Below are 13,657 nucleotides of genomic sequence, written 5' to 3'. Positions count from 1 at the left end.
CCAGAACCGCTACCATACGGCTTAACGGTTCCCAGTTTATAGTTAATATCTCTTAAGAGAATTAATTAATATAGGGGTCAATTTGACAAGACATGTTTTAACTTTTATTAAAATTAGCTCAAATTTAAATGTTTATTTACAGAAAATATTACAAATTAGAATTGAGCATAAATCCAACAACATTAAATTATTTATGGTAAAAAAAAAAAACCCTTAATAACAGCGATTTTAAACTAAGCTAAATTATCGTAGAAAACTGGCAGTCTTGCAGAAAGGCAATCAATAAAGTTCAAAAACGACTCAACAGAAATACGAAGAACACCTGGAAAAAGACATAAAATCATTTAATAGAACTTAGTAATTGGAGAATGTACCAAATAATACATAATAAAAAATGTAAAACAAATATGTACCAACAAAGATACAAATCTGTATATTAAATGCATGTAAAACTATACTTGTTACTGGAATACAGATTAAATTAACATACAGTTAATAATGTCGGTTTTATCATGGTCGATGACGATGACTTGGATTTAAACTGGAACTTTCTCTCTTCAGGAGAAGTTGAACAAAGCTTGTAAGAAATTGACGAACGACGACTTTTTGGGGTGACGTATCCCGGGATGTAGAGGCTGGGCTGAGCGAGTTTCCCCGTTGATAGCAGCCGGCTAAAATCCTGTTCTAATTTGTTTGCATTTGGTCCTGGAAAAAAATTCTATATTTCAACAGATCGGATGATAAAATCAAAACGGTTTTTACCTTTGAAATGTATTAAAAGCTGTATGCAAGCTCCATTGTAGAGTATGTTAGTTTTTCTCGAATCTATGGTCAAATACCATTCAGGGATTCCCATAACGTTCCGCACATCTTCGAGGAACTGAGATCTGTAAAGTTCCGTTTTGTTGTAAAAAAAGTGCTAGTTTGGTACAATCTGACCATTTCTTACACGACAAATTTCGGGGGTCTTCTCACATTGACATATTTTACAGTGTAATAGTCCGGCTCGATGTTGGCGCAAGCATATTTGTCATGACCTCCGTCTTTGTCGAAAATAACGATTGACCGACCTAATGCTGATGTTTTTCCCTCTAGAAGAAACATTTAGGCTTTTAATATTCAATTTATTGTAGAATATTCCTTACAGAAAAATATTAGAAATGATCAAGCTACCTTGAACTTGCTACAATATTTAAAAAATAAACCAGGGATTCAAACTGATGTTTTGCAAACTTTATTTTATTGCAATTCAGTTTTTAATATTAGTTTTATAGTTTATGTTTAAAAATAAATATTGAACTCTTTACGACTTAATTCAACAATATTTCTGTAGCTTGATCATCACTGGTCATACTGCTTTTTTTTTCTCGGTTCTCTTTCAGATGTGTATCTTCATTTTGCCAGGTTCATTTATTGTTCTGTGCATTTTTTCTTAATTGTTTCCTTTTATAAGATAGTTAAATGCGGAGGATGAAAAGTCCAGGATTAATGATGATCTAACTACAACCCATCACCATAAAGTTTCGCGATAAGTTACCTAATGGGAAATTAGCATCGGTGAAAACTTTTCTCCCAGTGCCCAAATTGATAGGGCCAAGCCTTCCTGAAAGATCGCCAACATAGCACCTCAGAGGCAAATCTGATCCGCATTCCTGTTTATACAGATCTTCCTGAAAATTAAAACATTAAGTATCGCCTTAATGCAGAATTAAATAATTGATAATTTACATTTAAAGGATCAGCTAGTTGGGTGTAGTAAGGGTTCCAGATATACCCGGCTGCTGTACACCTTGTGTTCAACACCTTAACCGTGGCATCTACACCGATCGAATTGACATAAATGGCCCAGTTGTGGTTGAAAGTCTGAAAGAATTTAATAAATGTTTAAAAAAAAATTAGCATTTAAAAAGAAAGAAAGCAATACTTACAACATTCCGATCGTGCTTTCCAGGATGCCGGACATTAACTTCTATAACAGTATCACTGCTGCTTCCATCAATATGAATAAGTTGTGTCTTTAAAAAAAAAAATTAAAAATTTAAGTAGTAAAATGGTTATAATTTCTGGAATCTTACCATTCTCATATAGCCATACGCAAATCCAAGTGGATGATGAAAAGAAGCAATAGCTCTGAGTTCTCTTGCTTCAGATGGGGCATATCCTCTTTCAATTGATGAACAGGCCCATCTTAAATATTTACAAATAATATTATTAATTGAAATAGTACATAATCTATAAATATGTAAGACAAAACTACAACTTGATAATACTTCAAGAGTGTTTTAACGGTTTGAAATACCTCTTGTTGTGTGTTTTTGTGTATAAAACTAACGATCGTCCGATGATGGATGTTTGGCCAAAAAGCATTAAATTTGTGTCATTAAAACCGATTTCTTTGACTGACATGTGACCTGAGAGTGTGCCGAACTTTCCACTCAAATCTCCGACCCTCAACTGATCTGGGGTCCCGCCTTGAAGCGAAGACGGTGCGTTAAATGGGTTGTAGACCTCATACAGGGTGTTTTGTTGGCAAGGGAATTCGAGAATTTCTAGTACAGGTGTCTAAAAAAAGTTTATATGTCATTTATCATAGATAATTTTGATTTTAGATCTTTAAAACTAACCATGTGAATTTGGAAGTCACTTATGTCCTGAAGCCCTTGGAGGTTTATGTCGATGTCAGTCAAGCCATAAGCGGTTTGTTGGTAAAACTCAATTTTTCCGCTGACGCTGGCCATAAAGCCATTTCCGAACCAATCTCTTGCGACAGCCTTCCTCCGAAACACACCCATCACTCTAAGACGAGAATATTTTGAAAATTTTGTTTTATTTAAGAATCGGATAATTATTACTTGGAACAGGCGAGACGGTCCCCCCTGGCTTTAGGCCCATGGTCGTCGAAGATAATGACTGACTTCCCCATGATGGAATTATGCCCAGTGAGCGGGAGCCTATCATCTGTGAATAAGAACCTGCTTTCTCTCTGTAACTTCTTCGCACCGGCAATGACAAGGTTTCCTAAACGTGAAGTTAGATCGCCGATTACAGATTCTGCACTTACATTTGGATTAACCTGAAATACATTTGTTAAAACTCTTGGTTGGTTATTTTATTTTTAAAAAAATTATGACACCTTCGTTGGGTTGAAAGCAGGCCCTGCAGACACACATCGGGCCGTCCAGTTGAAAAAATCTTTCCCTGGTGGTTTTAAATGAATGCCCCATCTGTGTTCCTTGGTCGTATTGAGTGAAGTGCCATCGGCATGGACCAATCTTTCAACTAAAATTGTCGTTTCACCAAATGGATCTGGCTGTTGAAATATAATACGACCGACAATCGGATATCTAAAATTAATCAATGGTAAAACATCTAAAAAGTATCATTACTTTTTTTTTAAAAGGCCAATTTACCTAAATGTAACTTCAGCAGTTACCACTGGCATTTTGTATTCAGGTTGAGTTGCTTTATATCTAGTCAATGTTACGCATATCCATGGCTCTTCTATTCCTGATTCACCATTTCTTAAAATATCAAGGTTAGGCTTAATGAATAATTAATATTGAAACTTTAAGTTCAAGTATGATTCACTTTATTTTTGAAGTTATTTAGAATATTAAAAGGATAAATGTCATAACACCAACCTATAAATGACTAGAGATCGATGTGCGACACTGTACTTTCCAGTCAACGGTAGAAAAACATCCCACTCTCTTTCACCAGCATAACCTAATTTTCCACTCAAATCTCCCAATGCATAATTATCTTGACTGTGTTCAGCTAAAACAAATAATGTATAAATAATACTATAAACAATATAAAATGTGAGATTTCCTCTTGGGGAAGACCATTTTGTCCAAACTATGCTGTTTTGTTCCTTTAGATGTGTTTCAGCTTCTCACCATTAAAAAAAATAACACACACCCAAAAAAGATGATGAATGAGTCTGATGAACCAAATCAGCAAGAATAAGCAATAGGGAACAATCAAAAACACAATATAAATTTTTGAATAATACCTGATATCGGTGCATCGGCTCCGAGTCCCTTTTCCAATGGATTGTAAACATCTCCAATATCCTTGCACTTGTCCAATTTCGGTGAGTTATCAAGAGGCGGCATAGCAGGCAGGGTGTGTATTCGAAAACCGCCAAGAACTGGATCATTCACTTTTGTCACATTAAGAAACACTCTTGTCGGTGTGAGCTGCGATTCTTGCTGCAAGCTTATACTTCCAGTCACTCCATGTGCACGTATCACTGCCCTGAAATGCAAATTATATAGTTTTTCTTTCGAGGCATTCAGTTAATTTCTGTATTTACTTTAAAAGAGTTGGTGGCTTTGGGATTATCCGGGCACAGTTTAAAAATGTCTCGGGATGAATGTTGTCCATAATGACAATGTAATGGATTCTTTTGGGGTTTCCGATGTCTGTATGAGGAAGATCAGAATCCCTTATGAGCATCCTTTCTCCTACCCTTACTTTTCCAACCCTCGTTGTTAACTCCATCAGAATTACTTGGAGCGAGTTGCAATCAGCTTTTGCCTTATCTGCAAAAAAAAAAAAATCTTGGAAATACAGCATGAAAAAGTAAAACTGCAATTTTACTAATGCTGTAGGAAAACCAAACATTCATTGAAAGCTAAAACGTAAATCAAATTGTTCATATTACGATGATTTGAGCCGTAATATAACTTAGAGTAAATAATAGAGAAATAAATGTTAATATAAGGAATTCTGTACTTCTTTTATTTATGTTAGGCTGTAAATTTGTCGGCTTCCAACCCAGTGAAACAAAGGAATGTTTAGAAACATTGACAAATGAATAGCCTAAATAAAAAAACAAAAAACCGGTGAGTCAATGGATGGACTTTTGTGCCCCTACACTTGTGGACCAAGGGGCTGCATAATAGAAGTCCCCAGGAATTATGAGGTGTTGTCTGGACGGTCACGGGAAATGATCAACTCTCACAAGATGGGCGTTGACAGTCAGTCTCAAGAATTTGTTTTTCCTTCCTCCCACCATAAAAGAGGAGGATTTGGAAAGCAAATCTGTGTCCAGAAAGGTAGAAGAATTGAAAAGAGCCATGAGTTGGAGTTGAGACACAGAGAAGGCAACAGAGGACAAGGTCAAGGAGTGTTGGGACAAGGGGAAGTCAAGTGGAGACACGGGCGGAAACCTGGGTGAATTGGGTCAAGGCACGAAGGAGGCATTCGAGGGCAGAACCGAGGTGAATAGAATCGACTGTCGAGGAGAGTCCTGAGGTAAAGAAAGTCAAGACTACGCAGAGACAAGATATACGTAAAGGCAGAGCTGAGTCAAGGAGAGTCGACAGACATCCTTCTCCAGGAAAGACGGCAAGAGGCTGAAGTATTGCTGGTGAGTGTTGTTTCTAAGTTCACCCCTGGAGTTGTTGCTTTTTTATAAGTAACCAAGTTGATAAATACAAATGAAAATAATGAAACAGTATGGACAAGCATAATAATAAATACTTATGAATATTGTCTCTCTGGTTTTTGAACTAACATTACAAAATGTAAGCATATATAGAGTGTCACTGCTGCTTATAATGATAAACACAAAAGGATGGTCTAACTCAATTGTTTTGTTCATGAACTTTCAGTGGTTTTAATGGACAATATAAACTTTAATACATTAATCAAATCCATCATTTACATTAAATTAAAAAATAATTTGTAAGAAGTCTCTTTCAAACCACAGGTGTGCTATAGACAGATATATTTAATATATTAATTGCAATGTATATAACCTTAACGATGGTGATATAATATACAGTAAGCTCAGCAATGAATTTGATTGTGTTATACTAACTTATAAGCCTTCATTTTAAACTTATTACTGTACAACTAATTTATTATATATCCTGCACAATATAATAGATTACTTAATTCTAAATTTAAGACTGATGTAATACATAATACAGGTTAACTTTGAATTTGATTAAACAAAGGAAGATTATATTTATTTTTGAAACATACAAGCTTAATATCTCATACTGAGATTATATATAACAGATAGGTTTTGCTGAAAGCACCAGGGAATTGAATTTTAACTTTTTGTACACGTTATGGCAGGTATTCTTCATGGAAGCATACTTGGTCAATTTTTTTTAATATATACCGCTGATATTCTAAACATGTTATCATTTCAACATATACATTTGCTGATTCTTACACATAATTCATTTACCTCCATAAACACACAATATCTTAATGACTTAATTGTACGGTTCATAAAGTGGATAATGAAAATGAACTTAAAGAAAAGAACACAGATAAATTTTACCAGGCATAAAAGTATCTGTCCCCAACTATGGAACCCCATTGCTTATCACTGATTTTGTGCAACATCTTGGACTTTTTATGTATAAACAACTGACTTGGAATCCGAACAAAAGACTTAAAAGACAAGAAATCTACCAACGTTACAAATGATTAAAAAGACTACTTGGCTCACGATCAAAATTAGACATTGAAAACAAACTTTTAATTTACAAGATAATAATAAGACCTTGCAGACAATTGTGAAGTGTGGGGATCAATCGAAAATTCTAATTTCCATAATCTCCAATCAATTAGTCCAAAATTTTCCATCAAATTATAAATGCTCCTTTCATAACAACTTACACATCCCCTTATCAAAACCCGCTTCAAAAAATTTCATCACTCACTAGGTATCCACAATAATCTACTAGTATAACAATTCCAACCCTACTAGAAAATCCTCCAAGACAATTGAAGTGAAAGCAGCCATGGATCTTCTCAGTGAAATAATAACGAGATTTCAGCGTGAAGGAGTGTTGTCACTGGACAACTTTTCCTATAAGTGACTCAAACAACACAGTCAGCACAGAAAATATTATTTTATACTATATTTGTAACTGTAAATAACAAATAAATGTAAAAAAAATTAATTAACATATAATAATGGTTTGCCACTTTCAAAATGCAACTGGTCTGAAATATTTAGACCTTTCACTCATAATATTCATGTTGAATATGTAATAAGATTTATTGACCTTGAGATGTTTTAAGTTTAATGTGTGATATTGCAAACAGGATAATAAAACTGAGTCTGAATAGTGGGTTTTCCTGACTCAAAGTAGGGCAAGGTGAGCAAGATGAACTGTGAACTTTTGTAAACATTACCAATCTCTTGTGAGATATTGTGATGAGGTCTGCGAGGCAATGAACTTGTAGTTTGATCTATTTTTGTCAACATTGTAAATTATTAATAGTAATTTTGAAGTCCTGAAGAAAGAAGATATATTCGTCAAAAGCTAAACAATGGAATTTAGTGATTTCTTTTAATTTGGCCATATCGATGATTTTTAAAATGATGATATTATATTGAAATAACTTGATGGTTTCGTCTTTTAGGCATGTTTGAATATTTTGCCATCTTCAGTAGTTAACCTGTACAATATTTTTCTAATTGTGTTGGTTTATTTTATTATTTTACATATTTGTAAGTTTATAGAAAGATACATTGACACAATTCATAACATACTGAAAATATAAAACTTCACATCACGATAATGCTGACTTAGGAAAAAAAATGGTACCTGCTTCTGACTCGAGGATGTCTGTCGTGTAGATTCGCCAATCGTGTTCAGTAGCCAACCTTTTCTTCGCATGATAAAGGTCTGTGTAAAAAACAGCATCAGAGGCTGAGCTGCTTCCAAACCACTCAATAAGGATACGACCACTAATGTCGTTTTCTCCAGCAAAGTGTGCTTCCGCAACTTTAACACTGCTGTTTCCACTTGCCTTTAAAAATTCCAATGTTAGATAATTCATTATTTTTTGAAAATCTAATCAAGTTTTACCACAATCGTTGCACAAGCCCGTTGACCAGCGGAAGACTGAAGAAGAAGAGATCTTGACCAGATACCGCTCTTTCCTGTCAACGGTACCTGATCATTACGTGTTGATATTGATTGACTGATGTTTGTAAGCTCGCCGAACATAGATGTGAGATCTAGAATACTGATTTCTTTTTCGGTCAGAGGTTGAAGAATAAATTAGGTATTATTTATTTTTTTTAAAACTCACACAGGGCCAAGTCTGCTTTCTTGGCATCTGTTTTCAAGTTGGGAATAATCAATCGGGAGCTCCCTTACACTCCATTTCCAGCTGGAATGCGTATCCAGTTTCATTCCAATGTGTATATTTCCGCTTTCTTCAGAGAATGTGACAAACCCGTGCAAACCATTTTCAGATAAATGCGCTGTAAGTTCTACTGACTGACTAGAATCGTATAAAAATAGTAAAACGAGTCCTGAAAAATAAATATAATTGCTGTAGTAAAGTAATGGCTATCGCAAGGTGAGTTTGACAATTTGACATTGCGTTGACCTCAAATTATAATCTGTGCCAACAAGTGGGCAAATGACAATGAAATGCTTTCCCAATGTTTCATATCTTACTTGAACTGAAATTACTTAAGGTCACAATATGATTCATAGTGGTTTAGGTATATATGATTAAATTAATTATTAAATTCAAAGGTTAGTATCAACAGTTAAGAATATATAACATATATACAAGTATACAAAGTACAAAAATAGGGATAAATTAAAGTTGTACAAGGCAGGGATGAGTCAAGCCTGAGGTTTATATTTGAGGTATAATTTTGTAAATTTTAAACGGTCCAAGACAATAAAGGATCAAAACAGGTAGTATAAATTTATATCATTTGGATATGTATTAAATAATAAAATGACTAAACTTTAGCATATTTATTGATAGAATGATGATAGAAATTAATGTTTAATGTTAAAGATAAGCAGTTGTTCAATTAATTCAATTCAATAACGGATCTTAAATTATAGAAATCTTGCATTTCTTTTGAAAATTGAAACTGTGGGCAAACAGAAACTTCCTGATGTGCCCAAAAACAATTCTTACATCAGACCTACTTGCTTTTTTTTATGGAAACCAAGGGAAGAATACTCAAGAATATGGGCAGAACTATCGACCCACATGCCTTTTGGCTAAAGTGCAAACTATATATTTTTAAATGGAGACAATTGACAATCTAGCCATTTCAATCTCCAATGCACAGTTAATCTCACTTACTCTACTAACTCATTCACAATAAATAATTATTAAATGTAGTGAAATACCCTCATTTCACTTAAAAATAAAACAGGGGATCCAACAACCTACTCTCATCTGTTTTTATTTTGGGTGCCATGCCTACTAGCTCCCTATAAGGGGACAAGGCCCGGACACTCCTTGACCAAGTGTGGCACACTGAGTGGTCACTTTTCTTTACAAGTAGAACACCTGCAAGCGGTTTGTCCTAAAAGCAATTGTCCGTGTATCAATTGAGTATGGCCTATCCTGAAAAGAGTGAGCATGATCCCTATTCGTTTCAGACTCTTGGGAGGGGGGCATGCTTTTTACACCCAAGAACTTCTTGGACAATCCACCCCACAGAAGCTGACAATATTCTTTCATTGCATTCTTTAATACTCAAACTTTAATACTAAGCCAGCTGGATTGCAGTGGTTCCTTCTGGAGATGTCCCAGCTTTTGCTGCCTTGTCTGCACGTTTGTGTCTAACCCATCAAGTCCAAGTACCCAAATGTCTACCACAGTTTTTACGAGGCGCTCAAGCCCAGCATATCTCTCTAGCAACCATATGCATGATGAAAGAGTCATCAAGAATCTGCCACAGATAGCCAGAAACCACTAGTGTAACTATGTAGCAAAGTATTGTTATTTTCACTATCGGCTTATGATAAATAGAATTTTTTTATTTTAGTGGAATCAAAAGCGATATTAATTGACATTTTAAAAATATAATTAGTTATAATTCCAGATTTTAAAATAAAATTCATTATGCTAATTTGATTCTTAAACTATTCAGTTAGCTAAATTATATCAATCAAGAAATAAAACAATTAAATACTATAAATGATTTACTGTAGAAAAAATATTGTGCAGCATTGAATAAAATGTACTTGGCAATCAATCAAAATAGGCAAAAAGAAGATAATTTGATGTTAAGAAAATGATAACATAGACTAGTTATTTGTGCTAATACACAACTGAAAGAAAAGTAATCAATTATAAATAAACTTATAACAACTTGATTTTAAGTTATATAAATCTTTTATTCTTTATCAAGAAGATATAACTTTATGTTGTGAAATAACTTTAAAATTAAAAAGCCAGTGGTTTTGTTTAGGGTTTATCAACTTCCTTAATTATCCAATCAGTCAAATTTCCAAAGAAAATCATGTAGTATATTATTTTGTAATCAAAATGTTAACATACAAAAACAAAAAAATCCTGTCTAGTTCAATTTTTTCTATGTTGGTATAAAATTAATCTGTATTTTAGATGAATTATTTTTACATGAATCATCAGGCTTTTGGACTCTTTGGGTTGAATTATTTTCAAAATTGGCGCATTCTAATCCTATCTTACCGACAAGAGTAATTTCCATTTTGGCGTATTCGTGGTCGCAATTACACGACTATCTACATTATTGCTTATGACACATTGTTAACTGAATAGGTGAGACCTCATATTGAGTACACCTGGCAAGGTATCAGAGTGGAAGGAGGAAAAGTGAAAGTCCTTTCCTGCTGAAGAAAGTCCTAGAAGGAGACCTTGGGATCACTGTGCTGCTATCTTTTGAATCAATGCAACAGGAAGATTGTTGGACTAAAAGCTACAAAAAAACAAATAAACTTTATAGCTAACATAAGTGTTTTAAGATTTAAAGTCTATTATTATAAAGCTTAAATAGAAACAAAGCAATATGCTGCATCATTGTCTTGCATCAGTTTATTTTTGTATTTGCTATAACTGATGCTAACAAAGCTTTCAAGTTTTGAGAGATGAAAGTGTGAAATAAAAAATAGTTTTTACACTAAAGTCACAAAGTAAAACTGATATTAAAACCAGTTGCTTTTCATTTTGGATAGATAGTAAACAGTTACAATTAATATTAATTGTTTAAGAATTTAAAATTGAAAAGAGAAGTTTTTAACAAAGAAAAAACTAATAAAGTATAAAAAAAGGAGTACAATCATGATAATCCAAAGTGGTTGAACAACTTTTTTTGTAATTAAATAACAGAAATAAAAATTATGTTCTGGAAGAAATGTAAATAAAACCAATTAACAAACTAAAATATTACAATAAAGCTTTTAGAAATAAAATAAAGAAAAAGAACCTAGTAATAATTGAATTCTCTAAATTAAAGTAATAATTTAATGTCTTTACTGCCAGTTGTTTTAACAAATATGATCAGATCCTTCCAGCATTTAACATTTAAATATTCTACGAATTTGTTTTCAGTTAGAACAATTTAAGTGTCTAACTTTTATTTTAATTAATTAAGTTTTTAGTTGAGATGAAAAAAAGTTAATGGCACGAGAGGGATTCGAACCCACGACCTTCGGCTAGATACACCGCTGCTCTACCACCTGAGCTATTGTGACCTCGATCCGCTCGGACATCAACTCCCCATCTCAACCCCACCTTATGATTTTTCCCTCCTTTTGCCATTTTTCAATGATTTAAAGTATTTAAGTCTGAATTTGGTAAGAATTGGACAGACTCCTCCATGTCCTTCAGGTTGCACATAATTGATCTGTGTACCTATATTTGTTTAGATAAAACAGTATTTATCTAGATTTAATAATCCATCTAATTAAATTTGTATATCTATTATTATTTACAAACCAATTTAACAATATAGTCACTGAATAGTGATAATTTGTTGCCTGTGAGGTGATGAAGTTTGGCCATTTCGGATCATCCTGATCTACCTAGTCTTGCCTGCCATGGACTGTGTGTTTCAGCTTCTTGCCATCTTCAGTTCTTTAATGAAATGGTTTGGTCAGAATTTTTTATTTTCAACAAGAAATGGTAGAATAGATTCGCTATTGAAGAGTGGGAGAAGCCGAAATGCATATATCACTCATTCATTCACACATTCCCGGAATAATTGATATTCTTCGGGGTAATTGGGAATAAGCCCTTCCAATCATGCTAAAAAATTACATATACACAGACAAATCCTTCGCACTACCCCAGAGTACTCGTATTTGGGGGATAACCGCTCTATTCATGCAAATAAATACATTCATTCTAATAAATACCAGATATCAGGTATATGAAGGTACTAAGATCATACACACAATTAAAAATATTTATGGCCCTAAGATATTGAAACAGCAATATGTGCCTGTTGCTGTGCTTCAAGGTTGTGCACAGGCCATTTGGGATGTATTTCTTTGCTGACTAAGGTATCGGTGTGTGATCTTGATATGATCTATATGCAGCCAAATATTAGCTAACTGTCTTAATTGAATATTATCCAATTGATTTTAATTGAATATTTTCTTATTGATTTTCATGCCAGGCGCACTGGAGGCAATTCCTGCATGGTCGGTAAAGTCCTGAGTCGTTTCGGAGTGCATTAGAGCCCTGACAGACATTGGATCAAATAACAAAATTACCCTGGTGCCAGGGCAGAGGGGCAACGGAGAAGCTTATAAATTGGCTAAATTGGATAAATCAAGGAAAGATCAATGAGGACACCTATTGGCCCTGAACCCTTTTGTGGCTTACCAAACTGCCAAAAACGCTGAGAATAATAAGTTTTTCACTCAATGGATTGTAGCTCAGGACAGAAGCATGTGAAAAAATATATCAAAGGACCATCACAGAAACTAAATCTAGGATGTGCTAGGACTGGAATAATAGTTGGACTACTAACTGTACACTGCAGACTACAGAGGCTTATGTATAGACTCGGAGTGGCAGAAACAAGCCTGTGCAGATATTGCCAAGAAGAAGAAGAAACAGCAGAACTACATGCCCTCTGTTGGTGTGAAGGCCTATGTAGATTGAGATTCCTAATCTGGGGAGAGGAAAAGCAAGGGCCTGAAGGATGCACACGGGAGCACTTGAAAAAACTTTGGGATCTGGTAAAAAGCCTCAAGCTAAATGAGGAACTCTAGATAAAAAAAAACTGGAAATACATAGTAGACCAATTCTAGTCATGGTGTATAGGTCGTAAAGAGGCCTGCTCCTATATAATCTAATCTAATCAATCTAATCTATTGATTTTCATTAATTTTTTTATTATTGTCTTAAATTGAATATTTTCTAATTGATTTGAATTGAATAATTTATAATTGATTAAAAATGATCTAATTGATTTTAATTGAATATTTTCTAATTGATTAAAAATGATCTAATTGATTTTAATTGAATATTTTCTAATTGTTTTAAAATGATCTAATTGATTTTAATTGAATATTTTCTTATAGATTTTCATTAATTTTTTATTGTTTTTAAATCGAATATTTTCTAATTGATTTAAAATGATCTAATTGATTTTAATTGAATATTTTCTAATTGATTGAAAATTATCTAATTGATTTTAACTGATTATTTTCTTACAGATTTTCATTAATTTTTTATTGTTTTTAAATCGAATATTTTCTAATTGATTGAAAATGATCAAATTGATATCAAATTAATCTTACAATTAATTTTAATTGAAAATTATGTAATTGATTTCTTATTGTTTTTCATTATTTTTTGTTATTGTTTTAAACTGAATATTTTCTAATTGATTTAAAATAATCTAATTGATTTTAATTAA

At 33.4% G+C, this 13,657-nt stretch overlaps 1 protein-coding gene across 1 annotated transcript; it reads right to left on the bottom strand.

The window, feature by feature from the left end:
- Positions 1-170: 170 nt before the first annotated feature.
- On the bottom strand, positions 171-10,592 carry LOC106662638. The gene is made up of 20 exons (XM_014386859.2): positions 10,459-10,592; positions 8,074-8,299; positions 7,848-8,007; positions 7,584-7,788; positions 4,319-4,547; positions 4,016-4,260; positions 3,642-3,777; positions 3,411-3,521; positions 3,134-3,344; positions 2,853-3,073; positions 2,625-2,796; positions 2,300-2,562; positions 2,076-2,187; positions 1,929-2,015; positions 1,729-1,863; positions 1,538-1,670; positions 950-1,091; positions 763-887; positions 491-705; positions 171-322 (listed from the first exon to the last, which is right to left on the bottom strand). Exons 1-20 carry the CDS (start codon positions 10,475-10,477, stop codon positions 290-292), a joined length of 3,180 nt encoding a protein of 1,059 aa, XP_014242345.1. The 5' UTR covers positions 10,478-10,592; the 3' UTR covers positions 171-289.
- Positions 10,593-13,657: the final 3,065 nt, after the last annotated feature.

The sequence above is a fragment of the Cimex lectularius genome, unplaced genomic scaffold, assembly GCF_000648675.2.
Source record: "Cimex lectularius strain Harlan isolate CLEC.00 unplaced genomic scaffold, Clec_2.1 scaffold30, whole genome shotgun sequence".
NCBI lineage: Eukaryota > Metazoa > Arthropoda > Insecta > Hemiptera > Cimicidae > Cimex > Cimex lectularius.
Note: the sequence above shows the minus strand (reverse complement) of the source record. Positions and strands in the feature narration are given on the sequence as shown.